The sequence below is a fragment of the Micropterus dolomieu genome, linkage group LG13 (genome assembly GCF_021292245.1).
Source record: "Micropterus dolomieu isolate WLL.071019.BEF.003 ecotype Adirondacks linkage group LG13, ASM2129224v1, whole genome shotgun sequence".
In the NCBI taxonomy this organism is placed as follows: domain Eukaryota; kingdom Metazoa; phylum Chordata; class Actinopteri; order Centrarchiformes; family Centrarchidae; genus Micropterus; species Micropterus dolomieu.
The window spans coordinates 21,342,256-21,368,621 of record NC_060162.1 but is presented as its reverse complement, the minus strand read 5'-3'; the positions used below and the strand labels follow the sequence as shown (position 1 = coordinate 21,368,621).

The 26,366-nt window shown below is 39.6% G+C and overlaps 2 protein-coding genes and 1 long non-coding RNA gene across 6 annotated transcripts in view; 1 reads left to right on the top strand and 2 right to left on the bottom strand.

Annotated features, from left to right (window-relative positions):
- The window catches only part of musk (muscle, skeletal, receptor tyrosine kinase), a 34,596-nt gene extending 26,921 nt beyond the window's left edge, over positions 1–7,675 (bottom strand). Inside the window, exons 1-2 of the mRNA XM_046067684.1 lie at positions 7,594–7,675; positions 335–461 (exon numbers count right to left, since the gene is read on the bottom strand). Coding sequence (XP_045923640.1) covers positions 335–461; positions 7,594–7,675 — 209 coding nt within the window. The remainder of the gene's footprint in view (positions 1–334; positions 462–7,593) is intronic.
- rassf6 (Ras association domain family member 6) overlaps positions 1–24,922 on the top strand; it is a 54,414-nt gene extending 29,492 nt beyond the window's left edge. The window contains exons 2-12 of one of the 4 annotated variants that reach the window (XM_046067466.1): positions 7,617–7,748; positions 17,098–17,165; positions 17,672–17,750; positions 18,039–18,199; positions 18,606–18,700; positions 18,898–19,097; positions 19,217–19,318; positions 22,677–22,728; positions 22,835–22,953; positions 23,937–24,034; positions 24,508–24,922. In XM_046067466.1, the coding sequence (XP_045923422.1) occupies positions 17,107–17,165; positions 17,672–17,750; positions 18,039–18,199; positions 18,606–18,700; positions 18,898–19,097; positions 19,217–19,318; positions 22,677–22,728; positions 22,835–22,953; positions 23,937–24,034; positions 24,508–24,583 (1,041 nt within the window). In that variant the 5' untranslated portion in view covers positions 7,617–7,748; positions 17,098–17,106 and the 3' untranslated portion in view covers positions 24,584–24,922. Of the gene's footprint in view, positions 1–7,616; positions 7,749–13,655; positions 13,742–17,097; positions 17,166–17,671; positions 17,751–18,038; positions 18,200–18,605; positions 18,701–18,897; positions 19,098–19,216; positions 19,319–22,676; positions 22,729–22,834; positions 22,954–23,936; positions 24,039–24,507 lie in introns of those variants that run through there. The other 3 variants (XM_046067469.1, XM_046067467.1, XM_046067468.1) reach the window with 3 other exon arrangements.
- LOC123982090 lies at positions 18,690–21,173 on the bottom strand. The gene is made up of 3 exons (XR_006827899.1): positions 20,657–21,173; positions 20,279–20,347; positions 18,690–19,300 (listed from the first exon to the last, which is right to left on the bottom strand). It is a non-coding gene; the product is annotated as an uncharacterized LOC123982090 (long non-coding RNA).
- Positions 24,923–26,366: the final 1,444 nt, after the last annotated feature.

Sequence of the window (26,366 nt, the reverse complement as noted above, 5' to 3'; positions counted from 1 at the left end):
TATTGACACTGTATCGTGTTATTGTCATCTTAGCCTTTCAGTTAGAAGTGTTTTTGATGTACTTTTTGCTAGTGTTAGCTAATAACAGCTAATGTTGACATTACTAACATTTTTAGAATTTGCCTGAAAATGAACCTTTTTGACACTAATATGTTTCATACCTGAGTGGGAAAGCGCCGTTTGCATCAAATATATATGTAGCCAAAATAAAGATAAAAACAAGTATTTCACAGATTACCATTGAAGCTTGTGAGATTCCTTAATGAACCTGCAAAGGTAGATTCCTAGAAATATTAGTTGCTGAATAATGAAAGAGGTTAAGGTGTGAACTTACATTATTGGGTGGTTATTCTTGGTCCAAGTGATTTCAGCAGGGGGACGGGACTCCACCTCACAGATGAAGGTGGCATTGTGATCCAGTAGTACATCCAGTGTCTCTAATAAGGTGATGATACGAGGAGCTAGGCAATGAAAACATGAAGACTTTTGTTACAACACAAGAAATCCACCCCGAAAATCTTTTCTAAGTCACTGACAGCATTGATATAAGACTTTTTAATTTTCTTTAAACTACAATACACAGCCATCACGCTTTATTATGCATTGGCACTGAAAATGCCATTGAGCTGAATCACTGTTGTTTATTTATAATACATTGCAGTCTTCCTCAGGGAAGTGTAAACAGCTGCATATTTTCAGCACTAAGTATTTGACATTCTTGGCATTCCTGTTTTAGATTTTCTGTCTGTCTGTTTTGGTCACTCAGCATCCAGCTATGACTGCTGACTAATGGGACAGAGGTTTTAGGGTTTGTTAGCAGGACAGGAGAACAGTGACCGCGAGGGGAAGGCAAGTCTGTTTATTGGTGTAATGACATCTGAAGCATTTGGGATTTTAGTATTGACAAAAAACATAAGGAGAAAAGTATTAGAAGGAAGTAAGGATGACAGAGAAGAAAAGAGGTGAACTCGAGCTAACATTTTGAGGTTTGTTATGGCTTTATTTCTTTATTCAAGCAGAAGTTGAAGCAAGGACAGTTTCATTTAACCCCTTGACGCCGATTGTCGCAAATTCGCATCACACCTCTTCCTTTCAGACTGCAAGCCAAGATAGCTCATGGATTCCCCCAATGCCTGTTGTCGCTAATTTGCATCACACCTACATCATACCTGAATTTATATCTTTTCTATGTTCTATAGACAAATTAACAATCTTCACTTAATTTAACAACAGCTTGAAAGCAAATGAAAACACAAATAATATTTAAAAAAATTTTATTGTAAAAAAATTCAGGCGTCAAGGGATTAAGGTTCAAGGATAGGCTCCATTCCCAGTGCTCACACTGTTCTCTACTATCCCATTTCAACAGATGGTATTTGTTAAAAGGAAAGTGTGTAAATTAACAGTTTACAGTTCACTGCATTTACAAATTATTAAAATTATCAAAACCACCTGCCACCTAATATAAACCTGGTGAATCCAGAGTAAAGATGTGATCAATATTTGTTTCATGCATATAGTCAGCTTCAGTCATGAAAGGCAGTAGTAAGAAAAAAAGGAGAAGAGGGATTATTTTTAGACAAGTGAGACACAGGTTAAAAGGAAGGCAACTCAGTATTAGTAAGGTAGTCTGATATTTATTCTTTTACTCTAGTGAATATATTGACAAGGAGAAAATAAGAGGGAGAGTAAAAACAAACAAAAAGACATGTTGAAAGGGAAAACCCATGGAAGAATATAGTAGTATCACAGGGGTGAGGCAGTAACTGTTTATATGTGGATTCAGATCAGAGACATCAGGGTTGCTTTAAACTTTGTATGAACTAAGAAGAGAACAGAGGAGAGAAGAAGAAGTCAAAACAGAGGAGGGGAAAAGGAACGGAGAGGAAAGTGAAGAAGAAAATGAAAGGAGGATAAATGAAAGGATCAGGATTTAAAGAACATTATGCTTGTTTTCTCTCTTGTGAAACAAAGATTTCACAATAACATAGCCTCCCTACATGCCCACCCCAACCCTAGGTCACTGCTGCTATTTGACTCATGAAGGGGTGAAAGAAAGCTACTGTAAATCAAACTGAAACCCTGGTATGAGGTTAAACGTTGGCTTGAAACTATTTTAGCCAAGGTCAAAGTAAGGTGAAATATCTCACTAGTACCTGCTTTATAAAGTGATTTCCCATTGTTATTTTTAGCCATGCTAGCAGCATGGCTCTATGAAAGGCAACAGTGGTGTGTTGGTCAGGATGTCCACCACAATAAATGTTGTACAGACATTCAGGTTTCCCAGAGGATGAATCCTAATGACTTTGATGATCCTCTGACTTTTTAGAGGCATCATCAGGTCAGAATTTTAATTTGTGCATTACTTTGGTTTATGCCCAAATACTTGAAAACTATAATGACATCAGCCTCAGCTAAATAGTTTTTAGCATTAATTAGCAAATGTGCATGCTAGATAGAGTCCTCTGAAAGTCAGAAAATACTTACACAGATTCAATAATAATGTTGACTGTACTTGCAGCACATTATAGTAGAGCCTGGGTTTTTGGAGTGGGTTAGTTGCAAAATGTCTTTTCCACCACTATGTTAGTTTTGCTATTGCCAATATTATGTCTGACCAGATGGACAACATCTGAAGAGTTTCACTGTGACTCATGTTTAAAAGAGAGCCTCTCTGGATTTGACCTTGTGAGAGGTTCTTGTTTGGAAATGCTGTTTGGACACCAGACATGATACAGGGCTGTCAAGGTCCTTAGAGGAGGCCAATTACAGTGATCCCATCTGCTCAATACATATGTTGTAAAAACCTTCTTGATCCGAACCAACTGCCTCTTATTATCGCTTGCTTTCCTTATTTTTACTGTTTGTGGTTTCACTCCATAACATAAATATATACATTTGCTGGTGTTCAGCAGAAAACGTCTCGGGTTACGTATGTAACCCTGGTTCCCCGAGAAGGGGAACGAGACACTGCGTCGGTTACGACACTATGGGAACGCCTCTAGGCGTAGCAGGTCTGAACGTGTATGAAATCACTCCAATCCTATTGGTTTGTTGCTAGAACGGTAAGGTGTGACGGAATAACCGGAGGAGTATAAAGCACACCTGTACACACTCATCATTAGCTTCAGGCGGGGAGAGAGGTGCGGCGGGCCGACGCAGTGTCTCGTTCCCCTTCTCGGGGAACCAGGGTTACATATGTAACCCGAGACGTTCCCCTTCGAGGGAACTCGAACTGCGTCGGTTACGACACTATGGGAACGAGATACCCACTAAACCGTGCCGAAAACCCCGCCTGCCCCAGTGTGCAATAAAGTGGCACTCTAAGAGGAGAGCGCACGAGTGCCAGGTGCCGAAGGAAGGTCAAGACTGTAAACCGAATGAACGTGTGCGGAGTGGCCCAGCCAGCCGCTAAACAAACATCCTGCAAAGAGGCCCCGGAAAGGAGGACTTGAGAGGCCGTCATGCCTCTGGTAGAATGAGCCCTCACAGCCACAGGTGAAGGCAAACCGCGCACCTGATAGGCCAGGGAAATAGTCTGAACAATCGAGTTGCTAATAGTATGTTAGCCCAGCCCTGGGGGACCCAAAACACACTAGCAGCCTTCCTCCAACGGGATGACCTCAGAGTGTAAATACTCAGTGCTCTGACAGGGCAGAGCAGATGAAGTCTCCCGTCCTCCGCTGTCACATGAGGTGGAGGATGAAATGCCTGCAGCACCGTGGACCCTGCCGCACAAGAAGGCACTTTAGGGATGTATCCTGGACGAGGGTGCAGGATAGCCCTAATATTCCCCGGGGCAAACTCCAGGCTTTGCGGGGAAACCGAAAGCGCTTGGAGATCCCGCACCCTCCTCAGAGAGGTGATAGCAAGGAGAAAGGCCATCTTGAGGGTCAAGTGCTTAGCCTCAGCTGACTCCAGTGGTTCGAAGGGGGCCTCAGCCAACTCCCCAAGAACCACCGCCAGATCCCGAGTGGGAACCTTGGACCGAGTCGCAGGTCTCATCCGACTCGACTGCTCCAGCTGTTAGACCCGCCTCTAGGTACTGTGCCCCCTCAGGGGCCAGACCCACAGTCGCCATACGGTGGGGCAAGGGTGAAGAACCCGGCCCTGCGCCTGGGACAGCAGGTCTCTCCTCAGAGGGACCTGCCACGGCGGGCCGTCCAGGAGCGACATGATGTCCGAGAACCACACCCGGGTTGGCCAGAACAGGGCTACGAGCAGTAGGCCGACATTTTCCTGGCGGACCCGCTCCAGAATCCCCGGGAGCAGAGCTCGGATATATTACCCGCATGGAAAGGGCTTCGCAACGGGCGCAGGCAGCCCCCTCGAGAGCTGCCCGGGCGTGCTCCATCCCCAAACATGAGACACACATCTCATGAGAATCTCCATCCGTGATGTACCGAGGGCAAGAAAAAACACACCTTCTGTACATCTGGTTGGAGTGATTTCATTCACGTTCAGACCTGCTACGCCTAGAGGCGTTCCCATAGTGTTGTAACCGACGCAGTTCGAGTTCCCTCGAATGGGAACTGTGCACTGGTGCATTTTACCAATGTGTCCAGGTGTGGAAATGTTTGTCCTCAGATATTATAGCTAACAAGTGAATTTCCAAGTACATTTTAGTCATTTTGTCATTGTGTACTTAGATCTGCCAGTTATGCAAATTCAAATGTATTTTACAACAGATGCCATCAATGTTATTATTGATGCCTTTCTCTGCAGTCACCACTGAAATAATCTTTCTATCTCACTTTTAACTTGCATCTTTTCTGTGTTTGTTCATTTCCTCCAGTACCCAGTAGGTCTCTGTCAACTTTTAAACCATCCTTTGGTTCCTTTGGTGTTTGCTTTGATTTGCAGTTCATCCTCTAGGATTTTTTCCCTACTTTGAAACAAATTGTAAACAGTTTTCTCTCTGACTCATGCAGACCAGATACAAGATTTTATGTTCTTCTTTTTTTTTTAATTGATAATTTCATTATGGTCAAACAAGAGCAAACACAAAAATAGTATTGTTCTCGTGGCACGTCATGTCTGCTAGGGAGTCATCCATTGTTTGTAGAGGTTCGGTTCACACAGACCGGCTGAGCAACATTAAACACCCTCTTTAACCTATCACAATGCCGTTAAATGCATAAGTGGTCTTGATTCGTGCTTCTAGGGCATATTTACAATAATACTGGCCTCCGGCGTAGTTGACTAAAAGACATTGTGCTTTTGACAGAAAATGTTGATTCTGCATGTATTTGTCTGCAGGAAAGGAGGTGTAATATTGTTTTGGTTCATGCTGTCACTAGTTGATTAACATTCATTTTAACTGTTTGCTCACACTCATTTCAAATGAAATCAAACACAGCAAATAAAAGACAGCTCAGCCTAGCAGAACACATGAAAGTGAATCCTTTTGTGACATCCATCTCAGCTTTGCTCAACTTCACCCACGCCTCAGAGCCACAACAAAGAGGCAATAATAATTATATAATAATGCATTTTACAGCACTTGTCAATCCAGAGTTGCTAAATATTCGTTTGTAGCCACAGCTTGTAAAACTGTCCTCACTCCAGTCACGGGTGATTACATTAGATCTTGAAAACCCAAACCTTGCTCGTACTCGGTCCCTCCATTTTATTTTAGTCTAACAGCGTTTTTGCGTTTTTACCTAGCTTTACTGTGAAGCTGGGAGACAGCTGACTCTGTCCAACGTTAAAAACTACTGCTGACTAATTAACACATACAGTATCTTGTTTGTGTAACCAGTACATTCAAGGACATTTAAAAACATCAACTTATGGTATTTAGGAGGAATTTCATGCTGGTAATCAAAGCATACTGTATAAGGACTCACAATCTTTACTGTCCAACACACTCTATTACCTTCGGGTACTGAGGATGCGGTAGCCCTGGAAAGAATTCCAATGATTCTGACAATATTGTATTTGCACAACATCGGCATTAGTTGTTTTCTGCTACCATATGAACCTTCCAGACCTCTCAGGTCATCTGTGACAGGCCCGTTTTATGTCCCCAGAGTCAAAACTAAGCATGAAGAAGAAGCGTTCAGTTTTTATGCTCCATATGTCTGGAACAAACTCCCAGAAAACTGCAGATCTACCAAAACTCTCAGTTCTTTTAATTCAAGACTGAAGACTTTTCTTTTAAACCCTGCCTTTTATTAAAACAAATTTAAGGCTTTTGATTAATATCTTACACTGTCCTGTTTTATTCTATTCTATGTTGCTTTTCTGTTTTATGTAAAACACTTTGAATTGCCTAATTGTTGGAATGTGTTACACAAATAAACTTGACTTTCCTTGCTTAAAGTGTTTGGTAACATTACTGACAGGCAAATCATTTTTCTCACTCGGATCTACAAATTAGTGCTGACAGGATGCCTTCAGTGATTTGGACCAACAAGAAAGATGCCATCCACATTCGTTTCAAGCTTCTAATCACCGATACATTACACAACGCACAGGCCGTCTGCCAAGTCCAGCCCAACACCGTGTCAACTCAACCTAGTTCACCAGCTACAATATCTACCCCGACAGAATGTGACAGCATCTACACCACCTGTTTCTCTGACTGTACTGTACATCTGTACTAATAAAACATGTATTGTATGTCAAGGCCTGTGTATGGAACTGTAAAATTGTGCCAGCATTCGATATGGTACCCATCTCACATGTCCTGAAATCCTGATGCCACAGCTGAACTTGCTGTCAAAAGTCAGCCCACAAGATGTCCATTTTTTCATTATATCTGGACCTTTTATCTTTTCATTATCAATGCTTTCATATGGCAAGTGCAAAACAGATGAGAGGTTTATTACAGCTATTGAAGTTGATTAAAGCCTCTGAGTTCGATTACTGAAGAAACACAGGAATTAAAGTTGCATGGTGCCCACTTAGTTTCTGATCATGTTCGCACGGCACGGCTGTGGTGGAGGCGAATCATCTGCAAACAGCGAAGGGAATAACCAGTTCCTAACCACCTTTACAACAGCCTGCAGAGAGGATATGCCAGAATGTAGGAAGGATATAGATTTAGTCACATTTACACTATGTAGGCCTATAAACACCTTCTCCTTTTCCCTGCAGGATGCGGTGGAAAACAGGTGATGTGTACGTATGTGGGGAAACTCAACCTGCATTCTCTTTAGGAAAAGTCTTTACACACGGTTAAAAAAACTCAAGTGCCAGAATAGAGGATGCTCTCCATGATATTTATTTGTTACTTACCTATGCATTGTTGAATATGTTATCTTTAGCCTACTGAGCTTTTCATATTTACTCACGCATTGGTGCACATTCAGAGATAAGATTTAGCAAAATCTCTATATTGTAAATACAGCACCGGGCTATATTGCTTATCCATGTCCCTTTTCCTTCTTCTGTTTTGTACATTGTTTACATTTTGTGACAATTAATATTATATCTAAGTAAGCACAAGACAGTTTCTTCTCTTCTATTAATTAAGGCATACAAAAGTCACAGTGTTTTAGGTGTGCAATACTTCAATATGCTTTTGATAAACCTATGTTACAAAACACACTCTTAACAACTCTGCAAGCAAATGAAAAACTCATGTACCTCTCTGTATCCCGTAACTTGAGGTGACCAGAACCAGCAGAAAGAGGATCTTGAAGACTGAAATGGTTTCTACAATCTTCATCCTGGCTCTAGAACGCCTTGACAAATCTTTTTCACCGGTACAGAATAAGCTGGTGGTTAGAATCCCATAGCAGGTAAGGCGATGCTCTTGTTGGTTCACTCGGTGTGTTTCTTCACTGTGTGCGTCTGCGTCTTAGCCAGGGACAGCCATGAGCTCTGTGCTCAACAAGCACCAGCTCAGTCACTCTGTGTGTGTGTGTGTGTGTGTGTGTGTGTGTGTGTGTGTGTGTGTTTGTGATGGACAGTGGCAGCTGCTAGCTGTCCTCATGTACAGTCACTCACAGGTTTTGTAGCCACGCTCAAAGCTCCAATGCCTTTAGAGTGTTATCCTCATTCACAGTAATCAACAACAGTGTCAGTCCACTGTTTATTCATCGAAACACAGAAAAAGCTGCATTCAAGGTTCCGCGCTTTAGGCCATTTTAGTTGACATAAAGTATATTTGTCTCAGTGAAGCTATATACCAGAAGTCCAAAACTCAGAGATAGCAAACATTGCTGCACAAATATAGTACAAATCCACTTTTCAATCACTTTTTTGCTGTCACATATCTCCAATCCCATTTGTATCCAATCTAGTCCAAGTTTCAACTTCTGTAACACAGAATTTTACCCAATATAGGACAGGATAGATTACCAGTCAAATACAGTAAGCTACAATATATGGTATGTGCATCTGAACCTTCTTTTCTCATTAATATGCTGTTTTACATGCAGATAAACAACATTAACAATATGTGTGAAGCATCACATACTGGAAAACAGCTGTCCATATTTTTACAAAGAAATGTACACACAGGCGTATTCCAACTCGCTACTTAACATGTATTTACTGTTACACTTTGATGCACACACACACACACAGAGTCCAGGAGACAGCCTTTGTGTCCACCTGTTGCCTGCCAGCCTGTATGTCCTGTTTTATTTTAGGAAAGGAATGGCATTTCAGTTCATTCGCTCCTTATCCATTCTGCTTTGGATGGAGTCAACTATTGTACTTCCCTTGGCAGGCACAGTTAGCATTACACATTGTTGTTAAGGAACAACTAGCGTTCTAAGACTTTTTTTAATTAGGTTTAACTGTCACTAGTTGTGACTGTTGTTTTGTATGAGGCTTCAATTGTATATTACGGACAATACCATCACTTGTGATAGTGAGGCTGCCGTTCATGATGCCATGCCCTTGTCTTTTGTCTTGTCATGTGCCAAAGCTAGTAGATGTAGTTTCTTGCCCAGTGTTTGTCTTTCAGTGGGTCCCTTCCTCTTTATCCCTTTTATACTGTACATTTGTGCAACTCTCATCTCCCTCCATCTTCATGTCTTAGATCAAACAACGCACGCACATATATATATATATATACAATATATATATATATATATATATATACACACACACACACACAAGCAGACCAGTATATGATTTTAGTAGTTCTTGTTCTTGTTGCCACTTCACACCACTAGGTGGTGCTGCCATGCAAGGTAATTTGTACTTCATGGCAGAATAAGAGTAAGCTTCTTTTTCAGCAGTATTTTTTTCTAATAAATGCAGCGCACCTCCGCATCTCAAACACATCTGAGGATGCAAACCCTGACAAAAACAAATACAAAACCCATTACATTGTCAAACTACTACTTTGTCATGGACCACTGACTCAGCAGTATAATTCTGGACAACTTTAGTACTGATACTCTGACTCCCTCTGCTGACACAAGTGTTCAACTGCTCTTGAATTAGCACCACAACAGTAAAATGTACATTGTGCAAAATACGTTTTGCAAACATGTTTAAAAAGATATTTTATTTATTTAAAAAAAACTGGATACTGCTTGTAGTCTGTTGGAGCCTGCTGGCATAAGGCTTCTGTCCTATGGGATTAATATTCTGCCTTGATTCAAAACTGAAAAAATAAAGTTCTGAAAGGTTGAAAACTCAAAATCTTACCAAAAAAAGTTTTGGAAGATCGAAAACTAAGATTTGCAAGCTTGCAAAATGTAAACAATAAAAAAAATCTCTGCAACCATTATGTTGTTTTTGAGTTTTCCTTCTTCAGAGTTTCAAATTTGTCAGTGTTCTCCCAGCGTATTAATTTGTTGTCCAGGTTTGAAACCTTGTAAATGGTGATCTGAAAACTGGTGTGCAAATGTGTGTGAAAAAAAGTTTTGAAACTCTGAAAATTGAGGTTCAAAAGGGCGAAACTTTATTACATTACATTTGCACTCCTATTGCAGACTATTTTTTCAGAACTGAGTTTAAAACACCCACTTTGCCGAGATACGCCTACACAGTTGCGAGCTAGCGACTCACGTGATTTGTGGCAGCGTTGTCACGCAGCTCTGCTCTGAAACTCAGAAACTCAGACTGAGCGAAAATGAAGTTTCGCAACCTCGGAACTTAAAAAAAAAGGCCTGCAGGCAGGGCCTTCTGCTCTTGGCCAAGCTTGGCTGTCTGCTGAAGTACGGTCCAATCACAAGTCATATTTACTGGATAGAGGGATTGACAGACTGCTCCGCCAATGACAGACGCGGACAGGTTACGTGTTCAGGAAGCACGGCTCCCTGGACGGGCTGGCTGTCTCCGTCCAAGCGGTGCATGGATGTGGAAAAGAAATCTGTAACGGGTAGTAGTTCAGGGCGGTTTGTTCATCAGCGCGATGTCACCCGTGGTGTTGTGTCGGGAGATGCAGTAACTGAACCAGCGGTGAGTAAGAAATAGTATAAATAACATGTAATTTGTTAAGCTATGAGGAGATGGAAAAGTCCGCTAGCCGTTAGGCTAATTTATGCTGCGTAAAATGCTTAACTTACAGTAAACTATCAATGGAGACTATCAACCAGACAAATCTCGACAGTTATTAAGCCAAAATGTATGCTTTTGTTAAATGTGATTATTCTATTAAACCACGTTTTATGTGTGGTAGTGCAGTCATTTTAAAGTTGACTTTACTGTAGTTAACCAGTAACAACTATTTGTATTGTTGTTTTTTTCTTTTATGGCCTAAAGCACTGAAGACAAGGCAGCATGCTGTGGTCATCACTCACAGGAGGACGAAAAGAAGAAGACATATATATTTGTGGACAGCTTCATCCTGGAGTTCATTGTTATTGTCTACAATGAATGAACAATGACCATTAACAGATGGGTTGCCATTCATCAGTTCATCCTCAAAGACACCTTTGGATGTAAAGGCAACTACTTTTTTTATTGAAAACTAAACTGACTCACAATAATCTGATTCAGCTGTCAAATGTTTTTAGGTGCAGCAAATCCAAGCAAGAACGATCTTGCAAAACACTTAGTTTCAACCTTTCAGAACTTTATTTTCAGTTTTGAATCAAGGAAGGATATTAATCCCATACTGTCCCAAGTGGTTTGCATTACATGCATACAGTAATCCTGTATGTACTTTAATTGTGGGGCATTGAATTACAATGTTTGTGTCATAACAGTAGAACTAAACCGCTGTTTTCTCTTCAGAGAGCATAAACACTAAGGCATGGTTATAGTTACTGGTCACATGTAATAAAGCTTGAAGACAAGGTCCCTGAGTGTGTAGAAATTTGACTTGAAATTTAATGGTAAGAGTCCTGAACCAAAAACAAAGCATGTGAAATAAATTGTGATGTTGTGCTTTAGTTGGCTCATGTTAGATAACGTTAGCTCGCCGGCTAACACCGAGCAGTTGACGTTATCCCGGTGCAGAATACTGTAGTTTAGTGGTCCGCAATAGGCTGCCTGCCTAGGCATAGGCGGCCACCAGCAATAGTATCTGGCCCGCGGCCAGATTGCTTTGATAGCAGAAAAATAGGCTAAATAAATTTATGATTGCTGGTGCTGAAATAGATCTAGCTACAGTTACTCACACAATCACTTCCTGTTAAGTGATTATACCTCTAAAATAAAAGCATGAGAACGTCTTTTGCAGCAATGCTTCATGTCGAGTTTATCAAGAGCTTTTACTTAGAAGAGTTCTCAAGGAAATTCAAGAGTCTCTGGCTTGCTTGACACACCTCTGAAAAAGCGTCAGTAAACGTGCAATTGGATTCTCCTGAATTTCCTCAGGGAAATGAAAATAAGTGTCCACAGGTTTATGAATGCGGATCAAATGCCGGAACACGCACACATTGCAGCACATGCTTTATTATGAGCATGTGCAAAAGTGTCCTTTTGTTCAACAAGGGAGAAAAAAAATATCCACTGTGAGTTGGAATTGATTTACAACCTACCTACGGGGAGTCCCGCACAGTACCGACTGAGCTAAACATATTGTACATATGAATATAAATAATTTGATGTTGTTCTGGCCCACCCTATAACAGCTTGAAAAAAATTGTCCCAATGCCAGACTTATTTGCCGACCCCTGCTGTAGTTATTTCGTTATTTTGCTTTCCACATTACTTCACAAGAAATGATGTAACGGTAAAAAGCAAATGTGGAGCAATTTGTTTATACTAGCCTTGGGCGGCCAGCCGTCTTTAGCACAGATCTAAATTACTGGTGTTTGCTTTGTAACGTTCAGTTTAGATTTATTGTTGTTTTACCAGTACTCAGACCGCAGCTTCTCCACTGTCTCACTTGCTGTAACTTATGTGACCCACATAATATACAGTAATGCATCATAATGGAAGACCCATTCAGTGTGGCAACAATGTCATTTAATATTCAGTCTAGCTCTCACCGTTTCCTTATCATCCAATACATTTAGCTGTGCTGACATTGCTGAGCCACCGGTGAAAGACTCACAAATAACGTTGGTTACTGAAAAGCAAAAAGGGCTTGTATCACGCTGGCTAAATGCAGCGAATGCACTCTTAAAACCGCTCTTCTAGTGGCCACTGAAAACAACATATTGCCCCTTTAAATACTTAACCCAAAGGTAACATGAGAGAGAGAACAGGAAAGGACCATGGACTGATCTCTGGGGTACTCTATGCCTGAATTGGGTAGTGAAGGATTTCAAAGTTTTTTCAAGGAGATCTAAAAGGGCACCATCTATGGTGAAGACTATGAAGATGAATCTGCTACAGGTGCATCGGGAAAAAAATAATATTGTGAAAAGTTCATTTTCTTCCCTAATTTAAATTAAAAAAGTGAAACTTTCATATAGTCTAGATATATTACGTATAAAGTTAATATGTTAATATATATATATATATTTGTTTGTTTTAATCTTGATAATTATGGCTTATAGATAATGGAAATCTCCATTCCAAAATGTATTAGAATTTTGGAATAAAACTATACTATAAAGTATATATTCCACATGCACAAGGGAGTCAGATAACTCTTTAAAACACACTGACCTCCTGGGCACTGCTGAAGGTGGCCTTGAGCAAGCCCCTGAACCCCCCAACTGCTCTGAGCGCCGCACTGATTGGCTGCCTCGTCACTCTGAACTCTCTCCGCGTGTTGTTCCATTTGCATGTGTTTCAGACTGTGTGTGTATACTAATAACAATAATAACACCAGAGTGAAAAAATGAATTTCCCCTTGAGGGATTAATAAAGTATATCTTCTTCTTCTTCTTTCCTGCTGGTTTCAGAAAGCCATATTTTATGACCTAGGCCTAAACTAGACAAAGTGTGTTTGAAAACTGAATGTTTTCTAGATGTCTAGGTTTTATATCACATTCTTCCTACATCATGTCAGTGACTACATTTCAGTATCCTATTAGACCCTGCTACACATACACAAAATTGCAATCTACATATTGTTTTAACACTTGGTTAACAGCAGTCCACTGGTCAGACCTCCCTCTCTCTCTAAACATGCACACACGCACACACACACACACACACACACACACACACACACACACTCATACCCACATAACACAGTTGAGTCATATCTGGTGTCAGTCAGTCAGCCGCCCCTCCCTCCCAACACTGTCTCAACGTGTCCTGCAATAATTAACCAGCTGCTGCAGTGTGCTACACTAGCTCACCTCCTAACACACGCACTGTACTCTGGACCTATCAACAAACACACACGCATACAAACACACACGCAAGGTACAAGTCCTCAAACATGGATTGACCCAGCTTCATTTGTCTGGAGAAGCCTGGCCAGGTAGGAGTGAATGAACGTTTGATCACCTTTCTTTTATGCTTCAATTTGTTTCAATGCAAAATTCATATGACTTAAATTTTAGGTGCATTAACTGTTTATGTGTGTGGGTTTCAATAGCATGAATAACTATTTCCTAATTTTGATAAAATAATGCAACTAATTTTACTGGTCTGCTATACTTTAATTTGGTAAGCAACACACCAGATATGTTGCCTAAAAAAGTTGCCTAAAAGTAGATGTGTAACAGAACCCATTAGGGGGCACTATACTAACATTACCTAGTTTACTTAAGGTCAAATCTGTGCATGTGAGTGAGGAAGAGCATTTGTCCCGTCGTACAAAGATAGAAAGGCAAGGGCGAAAGAGAGGCAGCGAGAGAGAGATTTGGAGTGGCAGGAAGACAATAAAGGGAGAAGCTGGGTGTGTCATGGTGTACCTTGGCAATTTTCCCGCTGGCTATGTTTTTCCGGCCCACAATTTTATAAAAGCTTGTATCTTATTGCGTACATACACTGCACCCTCTGCTCCGCCCACCACATGCGTGTGCTGGTTTGGCTTTATGAGAGAAATTCATAATGACAGCATGAATAGTTCTACAGCTCACTTCTGATAGTGCCTCTTTGAAAGTTGAGTTCAATCAAGCTTACAATGGCCTTTAATTAACATCTTGCATACCCTGCATTTGGAATGTATTGCTCTACATTTGAGCCCATTGGTGGTAAATATCTAAGAACTGTCTTGGTTTTCTATCAAGCCTCATGAGGTCATGGTGTAGACTTTTTGCCACCAGTCAATCAAACCTGAACTTAAACACACATACCAATACCTCGCTGGAAGTATAGTGGAACAACCTCTGAATAGGGGGAAGTGCCCATTGACTTTGCAATGTTGACCATTTATGAGTAGTTCTCTTGTGATGGCTGTTGGCATATGATTCACAAATCACACACACACACACGCACAAAAGCAATATGTAGACATGCACCTTCTCTGCTGCTCAGGTGTCTTCCATTTTTCCCTGTTAAACCTTTTTCCTTCTCTGAATCAACGGTCTTACAATAGAGGGTGTTGTATGTTATACAATAAAGTCCCTTGATGCAAATTTGTGACTTTGGGTTATGTGAATAAAATTGACTTGACTTGACTGTGCACAATAACACATACAGTTCTGATGTATTTGTTCCAGGGGATCTTAAAATCTGCATGTTGAGGCTTGAAAGACACACAGTGAAGTGCCCTCATCGGTTCAAGTTAAAGATAAAAGAGAAAGCTGTGAATCTTTGGACTTCTTGCACATGGTGTAATCGGCACATTTATCCAGTCTAACGCTTCTTCAGTGCTTTTTTACTGTATTTATTCTGCAATGAAGAAGCTTTTATTAACCTTCATTAACCTTTTGCAAAACTACATCTGCCCTTCCCCAGCAAAGTCTGCTCAGACACAAACATGGCGTCACTGTGTACAGCCCAGATTTACAAATGAGTAAGTGAGCAGCTCCAAACCAGTAGACGGTAATTGAGTGCTGTGATCAAGTGAATTAGATCCTGTACCTGGAAAGGTGCCCTTGGATCCCTGTTAAAATCTAGAAAAATAAAAGGCAGATTTAAGTGTTTCTCAGGCATGCACCATTCAGACCTCTGACCTGACTGACCTCTGTTTATCAAAATCAATTTATCACACAGTAAATTAAAGGATAGAGCTTTAAATAAAAATAGAGAGGTTACATGATAAAATAATATGATGGAAAGAATTAAAATGAATAAAAAATTAAGGGAGCTTATAAGCAAATAAACAGGTAAGCAATGCAATTTGCAGCTAAACAAGTTAGACAAGTTAAAGAGACTAAGTTAAAGATTCCTATCTGAATTTTAAGCTCACTCATCACTTAGTCCCACTCATAACTCTGCCCTTGTTATATGCTTTGTACAGGTATAAGCAGAATACCTTGAGTCAGTAAAGTGTAATATTAGTTCCACTTTCCTCTCCCTAAGCTAAACATGAAACAAACATAAAAAATATGCAGCTGTTCCTAGTACAGTTGCTGCTGTCTGACAAACATTTAGCTTGTTCTTTTCCTGATGATTTTATTGATTTTGCTTAAGTAAAACTTCTGTGCTTAATCTTAGTTGCCACAACCTGTTCACTGCTAGCCATGAACATATGATATTCATTCACCCTTTGGGCACTTATGGGTACTTATTTAAGGGGTTTGCACTGATCCTATACATTCTATCATTATTATTATGTATTAATGACACTTTTTCATTCTGAACAACTAACTTGTAACTTACAGTCGAATTACAAAGAAGGTGTTCTCACTTTTACATGTTTAGAATAAAAAGCACATAAGAATTCATCATATGTTAATTACATTAGACATGTTATCATTATGTGGAATGCCATTTCACATGTAATTTTGTGAAATGTAAAACATCACATGTGATTCCACACGGTCCACATGCCATATTGGCACATGCTTTTTTTGGACAATGACAATGTGGGATTTACTACATGTTGCGTACTGCACCTTTAAATTTTGTTGTTGCTGGTGTAAAATGGTTCATCCCTCTGTACAAGAGTGAGCTGTCAGTCTAATAGGGAGTGGAGGCCTGCTGGGATGACAACTGCTGAATACCTGAGATATTTCTTAGCAGCAAACAGGCTGAGACAGAGAGAGATCGAAAGAGTGAAAGAAAGGGACAAACAGCACAGACTGCTGTGTCATTCAGAAGAACAGAGGGAGAAAGATTTAATTAACAAAAAAGAGAAGCCACATGGATATTCCAACAGGCGCACAGGCACAGGCTTCAGTGTCTCCGACAGAAGAATAAACAAATGGTTGGGTCTACACTGTCATCACTGGTTACTGGGTGGAGTACTGTTATTAAATCTCTTGGAGACAAAAAAAGAAAGTGAAAGAGTAAAGGCACAGCTAGAGAGAGAGAGCGAGAGAGGGATAAATATAACACAAAAAACTTCAGAGACAGAGCAAGAGAGAGAGGAAATAGATATTTAAAGCGCAGAAAGAAGAAAGACAGAGACAAAGAAACAGATTTAAGAAGAGAGCTCTGATTTGCCATGTTAGAGAAGGTAAGACTCCAATTATATTGTTTATTTTTGGAAGGAGTGACACCGTGCTGGCTGGGCAATTGCAGTGCAGTTTAATTCCTGTGCAGCTCCTTACTCCATGTTGACATAATGCTTCTCAGGTGTCTGTTAAGGAACATGTACAACAGTAACACGCATGCAGAAATACCATTCAACAAGTCGGCAGATGTAGCCCGTGTGTGTCTATGGTGTGATTACAGTAGCTGTTGTTGTGAATGATGTGTTCATTCATTTTTTTCTCTCTGCAGTAAACAAAGATGACTGAAGCAGCACGTTTCCAAGTGATCCAGGCAGGGGACAGGAGGAAACTGTCCAGGTGGGTCACTTTATATGCAGCTGAGACTTAGTTTTAGTACAGTCCGGTAAATGTTACATATAGACATTAAAGCTGGGGCAGGCAACCTCCCTGCAGGCCTCCCTCCAAAACCACTCCCCCAAAACATATTTTTATGTGTAATGAAGTGCATGCAGGTAGCTATGTAGACAGGCAGGTAGGCCAGCCAAGAATGCAATAATTGACTGTGCTTATTACAGTCCTGCGAAAGCTACAGATATTGATTTATCGATTGCTGTTGAACGTAAACAGAAAATGCTTCTGAAATAACTTGTCTACCCCAGCTTCAATAAGCTCAGTGATAAGCAAACATGATTGTTGTCTTGTTTTCCCTGAAGAGACTATAGCAATTACTCATAAATCAGCCATATTTGGACCATGAATACGAGAACATTACAGTTACATAACTTGTGTGGTGCTGCTCTGTGCTATGTAATGATGTGCAACACCATGTACTCAGTCACTCATTGCTGCTGTTTTCATTGCAGAGCAGAGTTTCTCTCACTGCTGAGAACCTACAACTACTTCCTAAAGGACCAAACTCAGCTGCACCTCAGTTACTCCCAGGTATCTTATAATCGAATTCTTAAAATTTCCTGTTTTGTTTTAAATCAATTCATATTTTCTCCCAGCCAGTCCTGTTACTGCCTCTTGAAGTTTGTCATAACTTTGCTGGACGATTCACAGGAGAGTAGACTGACCATGAGAAGCTTAAGTAGTGTCTTCAGAACTCTTATTTATTAGCTATTACATAGCTGCTTTTGAATTTGGGCCATAAAGTGGGATGTAAATTGGTTTTATGGCCAGAATTATACACCGTACAGGTGTCTGTGGGTCTGTCTCTGTCTGTAACAGGGTGCTGATGGAGTGGTGGTGGTGGAAGGGTTCCTGAACATCTCCTGGGGAGTGCGAAGACCCATAAGGCTGAAAATACAGGACGAAAAGCAGATGATTCCCTTTGCTCTTCCGATGTCGTCTGACCCAACCAGTCCAGTCAGCCCGCTCGAAAACGAGAGGTTTGTTTTTATGTCAACAACAAGGAACAAAATACAAAGAGCTTTGGAACCTTTGCATTCACAAGCCCATGCTTATCTGGCCATCAGGCTCACACCTCTTTTTGCCAGATATCCATTTTGCAGAAGGAATTGTCATATTTGTTTGACCAGTTAAAACTGGTATAGAATAGAACACAAATAAATATGCGGCTCTCTACATGAGAGACACTGAGTATGCTAAATTTCTCCGAGCTAAAAAAGCTCCAAGTAAAAAGTCACAGTGTCCTTCATGCAACATATGATAAACATTTGTGTAAATCAAATGTTTCATGCCAAGATTAAAGCATGTAAAATTTAACCGCCGTTCATTTCTACATGCAGGAAATCCGTTTTAAGTGTCTGGGACAATTCTTTCTCTTCTTTGCAGGGGTATGACACGATGGGGAGAATATGTTGACCTTCACCAGATTGATGAGATGGCTGAGACAACACAGGACACAGTGGTCAACAGTCCTTTACCAGGTTGGTTTTTATTTTCCATAATGTTTCTTTTTCTTTCAAAGACATGCAATCAACTCATTGATTGTTTTGAAACCTCATTTTTCACATACAATCGTGATTTATTTTTCTGTTTGGTTTCGCAAAAATGAAACAAGAAAATAGTGTAACACATGTTGAATATGAGACATTTTAGTCATGTGTTTCTGCACACTCCAAAGGCCCAGTTGTTTATGAGACCACCACACTGCGTCATGTGAGGCGTAAGAACTTAGAGCTGGAGGCGGAGTCCAACCTGTTTCGCTGTATGAGTGACGCCTCATTGGTCAAGAGGAGGAAGGGGAGGGGCATGTCAGCAGCACAAAGAGAGAAAGTTAGACAACATCGCTTTTCTATCAATGGACACTTCTATAACTATAAGGTAGGTTTAAAATGTTCTTCCTGCCAAGCTCAATTCTCCTCTCCCTTTCCATATGTCTCACTTTTTCTCTCACTCCCATCTGTGCTGTAGCTCACCAAATATCTCGTTGTTTTCTACAGACCTCTATCTTCACTCCGTCCTTTGGTACTCCAACTAAAGTTCGTATCTCCAGCAGGATGACCACAAACCAGGTCATTGAACAGCTATTAAACAAGTTCAAGGTGAGTCAAAATGCAGGACACATCACTATTGTATAAAAAGGCACAAGAAATATATATATATACATAATTTATTTTTCTATATTTCTACTCCACCACATTATTTGACAGCTTTAGTTTCTAGCTACTTTTTAGATTACTTTTATTATTCATTTTTCATACCTTTCCTGTCCAATTAAAACCATGTATCTCCACATTTGGTGATTCAAAAAACAAAAATGATCCTGCTTTGTAAGCGAAATATACTATTTAAAAAAAGTTGGATACTCTGAACAAAACTGAAAACAGGGCTGAGGTGCAGGTGTGTGAAATTGTATTCATTGAATGCATTAGTGTGTGAAAACTAGTTAGGAAGCAAGCAAAGAAGTCTAATCAGTCAAAGTAATTGATAAATGCTTGAAATAAATAGCTACAAAAAATTTAATTGTGTGAAAATGTACATTACCACTTTTATATAATTAATAGTGTTATACATTTAATACATGTTGGAGTTGATACTTGACAGGGCTGTCAAGACCAAAACAGTATTTGAAGTAGTTACACACATGGTTCGAATAACGAGGGGGATTGGGGGGGTTTGACCCTCTAAAGGTTCGTTCACACTGAAAGCGAAGTTTTCTTCGCCCCTCTTTACTCGCGCGAGTTTGACCGCTGGACACTAAGCGAATAAACATAATCCGCAAATACTACAGCTAAATGAACCCAAAGTAGACATTTTACTGTGATTTAATTGCAATAAACGGATAAAACTGATGCTGAAATAACTACAATATGATGCTGATTTATTTTTGGCATATGAATTCATGCTTTTTCAGGTCTGTCAGCAAGTCAGCAGGACAACAACTTTTAAAATGTTTTCTGAATGTAGTTCGGATCAAGCTGGGCTATGCTATGCTAACTTGTTCACAGTAAAGTACAACGATAGCTGGAATAAAGTTACAGACACATATTTTCTGAACTCACCAGGTAGTTCAACTTCCTCGCTTTCTTTTCTCAAAGTAATGTCCAGTCCGAGAAGTGTCCAGCTGCAGCCTGCAGACAAACATGACGAAAGTTGAACTTCCACTTATATTACCTCCCTGAAGCCACCGCACACAAAATGTATTGACATTTATCTTGGCCGCTCTGCCCTCGCAGAGCCGTTAAATAAAAACAAATAAGATAAGCGTTAACGTAGTAATCAGTATACTATAATTATATATTATTATTATAGTATATTAATACTAAAATTCCTGCAAATGTTTATTTATAATAGCCTAATGATAATAATAAAGCAATGTTTCAGTTACCACTGTTGTTGTATATTTTATTTGTTCCAAAGTGATTTTAAGTTTCACAAACCAAGAATATTCTGTACATCACGAGCCAGATGTAACTTGATTTAGGTTAAAACTTTACATTACTGATAATTCAATGCTAGAATAACGGTACGAACACTATCGTTCAGCTGTTGCTGGACATGTCTGCTATGTTGGCCGCAGCGGTCTGTGTGACTGGGCCTGGGGGAGCTAACCGGCTGCCGGCAAGCTAGCTATTCCTGACAGCCCCCCGAAGAATATTAATCTTACCCTAACCATCACAGGGGTGAATGCCTTAAGTTATTGATTGTATGCATGTCGACTGGTTAACCCTATCTGCTAGCACGTTGCCGTAAGGCCGTGCTGTGCAGCCTCCGGTAACATAACTGCAGCTATATAATATTGACACCCGTCGGAGCTTCTCAACTCCGAAAACATTTGAACACATTTTCGATTAGCCGTCAATTTTTGTAAAACTGCTGATATTCGAAATCTACAAAGTTGACTTCTCGCCTCAAAACTTCTCAGAAGTGTATTTAAAGTTCTGTTGTTGGCCTCTAAAGAACAAAACGCTTTGCATTAGGATCTATACTGTACGTGAGCCAAGATTAACATCATCACGTTTTGTGTGCGGTGTCTTCTGGGACAAACCATATTTGGAAGTTCAACTTCCATCAACTTCCGTCACATCTGGTTAGGTCTGCGGGCTGCAGCTGGATATACTTGTCCAGACCACCACACGCTAGGGGAAACAGTGTCAGTTAATGTCAGTAGTGAGCTATCTAGCTGCTTTAATACACTTAACTTTCCTACCTTCAGAGTTTTGTAATTAGCATTTATTTTACTTTAAATGTGTTATGTGATGTTAGCTAGCTGATAACCCACCCTCATTCCACTATATCATTTCATATTTTATGTAATTGCTATCCAACACTGGTGCTTAGGCATGAGCAGTGAAATTGAGGATTAGTTATAGTAGATACACATTTTGACATCAATATAGAGTTTATTATATAATTTTAAGTATTTTGTGAGTCTTTCTACAATATGCATGATCTTTGTTTTCACTGTGGAATTCAGGAGTTTTACCAGGCTAGGTAAATGTTAAAATCCAGGTTTGTTATTTCAAATGTATTGTTTTTTTTATATAGTGCCATGGAGCAGGTTTTGACTGTACTGTTTATTATTATTTGGGACCCAAAAATTTCCAATTCCCCAACAGTGTACTGCTTTATTGAACGCAGATTACATTTCATTCACAGTCAACATGAGATATTTGCTAAAAAGAAAGTTAGATATGATACTGCAGACTGTATTTTATGATAGTGTCTTTGGTTCTGGTGCAACATTGTGTGGGTCTGTTTTGAGTGGTCATGATGGTCTGCTGTTGTGTGTCTGACCTGCTGGCAGTTTTGCTGTAGAATAGTGACCTCTGACTAAAAAAGTTGTGGGGCACCCATCAACTGGTGTAATGAATTTGATTTATCATCGTCTACAGACTGCACACATTAGTTAAATGAGAAAGGATATTGTAAGCATTGTAAGATTTTAGTTTACTGAATCCCTCTCTGTGCTGTACTGGGTTTTATTTTTGGCCTGGAAAAAAAAAAGTTGACCCCCCCAGTTGTCACTGTATAATTCACACCCTGGTTACACAACTACAGCAGTACAATGCAACATACACATAAATGCCCCAGAAATATTAATCCAGAAACATCATTTATAATACTAATAGGAACCATTTTCTGCACAATGAGTAATTTTACTTTTGATACTTTAAGTCAATTTATGCAGGAGTTGTAATGTTTTTACTTCTTAACCCCAACTGGGTGTTCACCCAGTTAATTGTGCTTGTTCAGTCTTTAGTAGATTACACAGCTATTTTCAAAAATTCCAATTAAGACAAAACATTTATTGTTACCAGTTGATATATTATAATTCATAATAATAGACCAAAATATAGACTGTGAAGTATTGTGATTTATTAAATACAAATAATAGACCTCAGACAATCCTTGCTGAACAAGGATTTACAAGGATTGTTCTTCTCTATCTTCTTACAGATAGAGAACGATCCCCAGGAGTTTGCTCTGTACTGTGTCCATCAGAGTGGAGGTATGGTTAGTCTGCAAATCAGAGTTATACACAGTAAAAGAAATATTTAGAATGTATTTTAATGTATAGCATTTGGTGTGTGTGTGTGTGTGTGTGTGTTGTCCAGAAAAGAGGAAGCTCAGTAACAGAGACCTGCCCCTATGGGAGCGCATACTACAGGGTCCCTCTGATGACATCATGAGGATCTTTTTGATGGACATGGACGAAGAGGAAGTTAGCAATGATGTGAGTACTCTAGCCCCGCCTCTCGAGGGGCTGAGGTAGAGATAGTAATATTAAAACATTGTGCACACTGCTTCGTTTGAGTTTACAGAGAGAATATTTTTTCGTTATCAAGAATGATGGTATTTGTCAGATGTTGCCAACACCAGGACATTTTTCTTGTGCCACTGATGTAACGGACATACCATAATTTAAATGAAAGTCCATCTCTAACTGGGTGGCCACATAAATGTGAAGTATGTTCACATATATAATTGAAGAAACGTAACAGTTTAGATTACAGCCAGCAAGTTTTTTCCATAAGGATTTTTAATTACTATATTCATTGCTGAGTATGAAGGCAGGAACAATGGCTAACAGTCTATTATCTAAATATTCTTAACAACAACATTTTTAAAATGAAGTACTTATCATTGAAGAGTGTTTTTAATTTTTTTTATGATATTGTTGTTGCTAGGAAACAAAGTATTAGGCTTAGCCGTGGATGAAGGGTGTGTCTTTATAGCTCTAACTGTAAAATAGTTTTACAGGTTACATTTATGTGCTTAAATAGAGGTCTGGTAAATAACTTTCCATTGTTTACCCCCTATTCACTGTAATTACAGTTTTGTTTTGTTTTGTTTTCTTGTTGTTGTTTTTTGGGTTGGGGGGATTCAGTGTCTGCTGGTACCCTGTTTTTCCATTGTAATTATTCAATATGTACAGCGAAATTTAAAAAGTAATTTTTAACTTCTAGGTCCCCCCTTAACCCAAATGTGTTACCCCCTTGTTTTCTTCTGTTCCCATTAAGACAGATAGCAATTGAAAAGAAGGCCTGTTTAGCATGTATTTAACCTCTAGTGACGTCAGTGCATCAGAAAAAAAAAGATTTAGTATTTGAGAGTTACAGCATTATATATTTTTCCTTAGGGTATACAAAATGTCTTTAAATAATACTCAGCATCCAGTATTTAATTTTTTTCTCCTCTCCTCTCCTCTCCTCTCAGGTAGCCCAGTATCTGAACCTGGAACTTCCTATCCTGCAGCAGTTTCTGCTGAAACTCAAAGAGGAGGAGAACAGAGAAATACAGAGCGTCATTGGCAAGTCAGTATGTGATCTTATACACCTGAAAACATTCTTAAAGGATGCCATTAGTTTCATTTTCTTTAATAAGTCATGTCATCTTAAGGAGAATTGACATCTACAGAGTCATAATGAAATGTTAAATGCGTAAATGAAATAAACTCTGCAAGAAGTTTACTGAGAAAGCAAAGCCTTTGTTAAAGACCTGTGACCTGTGTCAGACATTACAGCCATAATATGAAACATCTGTATGCTCGAGCCGCAGGCTGCAACGACCAATCATGTAGTTTGACAGTGTGCGGTTCACTACCCTCTTCTGCATGACTTCATTCAGCAGACACTTCATTTTAAAGTGTTTAAATAACAAAATATTTTGATACTTACTCATGGTGTGTATGTGTGAATGTCTTTGTGTGTGTGTGTGTGTGTGTGTGTTTGTGTGTGTGTGTTTGTGTGTGTGTGTGTGTGTGTGTGTGTGTGTGTGCATGTGCCAGGTACCACCACCAGCACAGACTGCTATCCCATATGCTGAACTGTAAGACATCCCCTCACATTGAGACCAGTGTCTGATGACTGCCGATCTGAATCACTGACACAGGATCAGTTACAAGCAAAACTCATATTTAACTTCATAATTACAGTTAATGATGCAAAGGTTTGCATGTGAAACATAAAGGTGAAGATGATTTTGGAACATACCACATGACAACCCTACAGATGAACAACAAAGAAGTGACAAAATACATGGTACTTTCTCAAGTCTTACAAACTGAGTCACTTATATCAATTTTATTTGCTGTATTCCTTCATTTTTTTTAGAGTTTGTAAAATAAGCAAGATGCTACTGTAAATAACTGTAAATCAGTGTTGTGTGTTCATTAATAAATATGAGTTGTGGGACCAGCATGACCCCTTATGTTTTGTGCTTTATGTTTGTGGAGTGTACCGCAGGTATTTTTCAGACATTAACTAATACTCAGTAAATTAATCTACATACATAAATGTATGAAATGATTAAGACAATTTGGAAATAATTTAATTGACTACCAGCATGGGTACTTATTCCTTTAGGTTGGTGCCAATAGTGTCCCTTTTGCACCATAATAAATAAATACATAATAAAAGAAAGAAAACAATAAAATAGTAACTGTTAGATTATGGGAAATTTGAAATTTTATGACAGCAGGGGGCGACTCCACTGGTTGCAAAAGAAGTCAGATTGCGTAGAAGTCTTTCATAAAATGACCCTTTGTGCAGTGTGACCAGCTCCACCATCTTGTCTAAACATGGTGGCAAGATGGCAACAGCCAAAATGCCAAACTCGTGCCTTCAAAGTGACTACAAACCAATGGGTGATAACTATGTTTGCTTAACTGCTTTTTTATTTTTCCTGCCTGTTTCTGTTTTTTGCCTGCTTGCCTGCTCTCTTATGGATTTGTTTGCCTCTGATATTCTCCAAGGAGACCGGTAAAGGTTATTTTACCTTACCCGTTTCGTCCCTGAAATAGCTGTTGACCCAAACATCTACTACCAGAGCCTCACTGAGAGGCTGCTGCTCCATTCATTCATTACAAACTCACTTTCAGCAGCCCAACTTTGTTCCAAAGATACCAAAGATATCAGGCGGAGTGTTGGGGAAATGTGTCTAAAATTATCCACAAAACAGATTATTTATAGTTGTTCAAATGGAGCAGCCATAAAAAACAAGCTGATACACAATATGTATGATCGGTCAGACAGAGTGGAACAAGAAGATTTTTCCAACTCTGTGTATGTGTGTGTAAAACAGGAGACTGCTTACAAGTAGGAAACACTGTCATCCTAATAGTTAAATCATGGTGTGGTGTAGAGGGAGCATTTCTGCCTGGGCTGTTTAGTGGCAAAGACTTTTTAGACGCTTGCCAGCCCACCAGACAGCCTCACATTACCCAGCACACAGTATAATTTTCCTCTGATATGATGAATGACCAAATGGGAATTAATGGTAACTGGTTGTTTTATTGAAGGATAGAGTTTCAATGTGATGACCAAGGAACCCAAACTAGTATGCTCAGAAATGGAAAGAGCATGTGGCATGGTGTGGCTTTAACTTTTGAACTTCTGGCAGAGATCCACAGATGTTGGCTGGGTGATACCCATCTCAAAAGAAAATTCAGTCTCCATGCTTGGTCATTAAGTTTTTTACAGTTTTCACTTTTACCGAAGTGCTAAATAACCAAATAAAATTTATCTTTATCTATTGAGCTTTAAAACTGAGGAAGGGGGTTATTTTTATTGTTTGAAATATAGAAAATAATCTTCTCTGCTCAGTGAACAATTCCTACAATCAAGGTAATAAAAAGTATTATTGTAG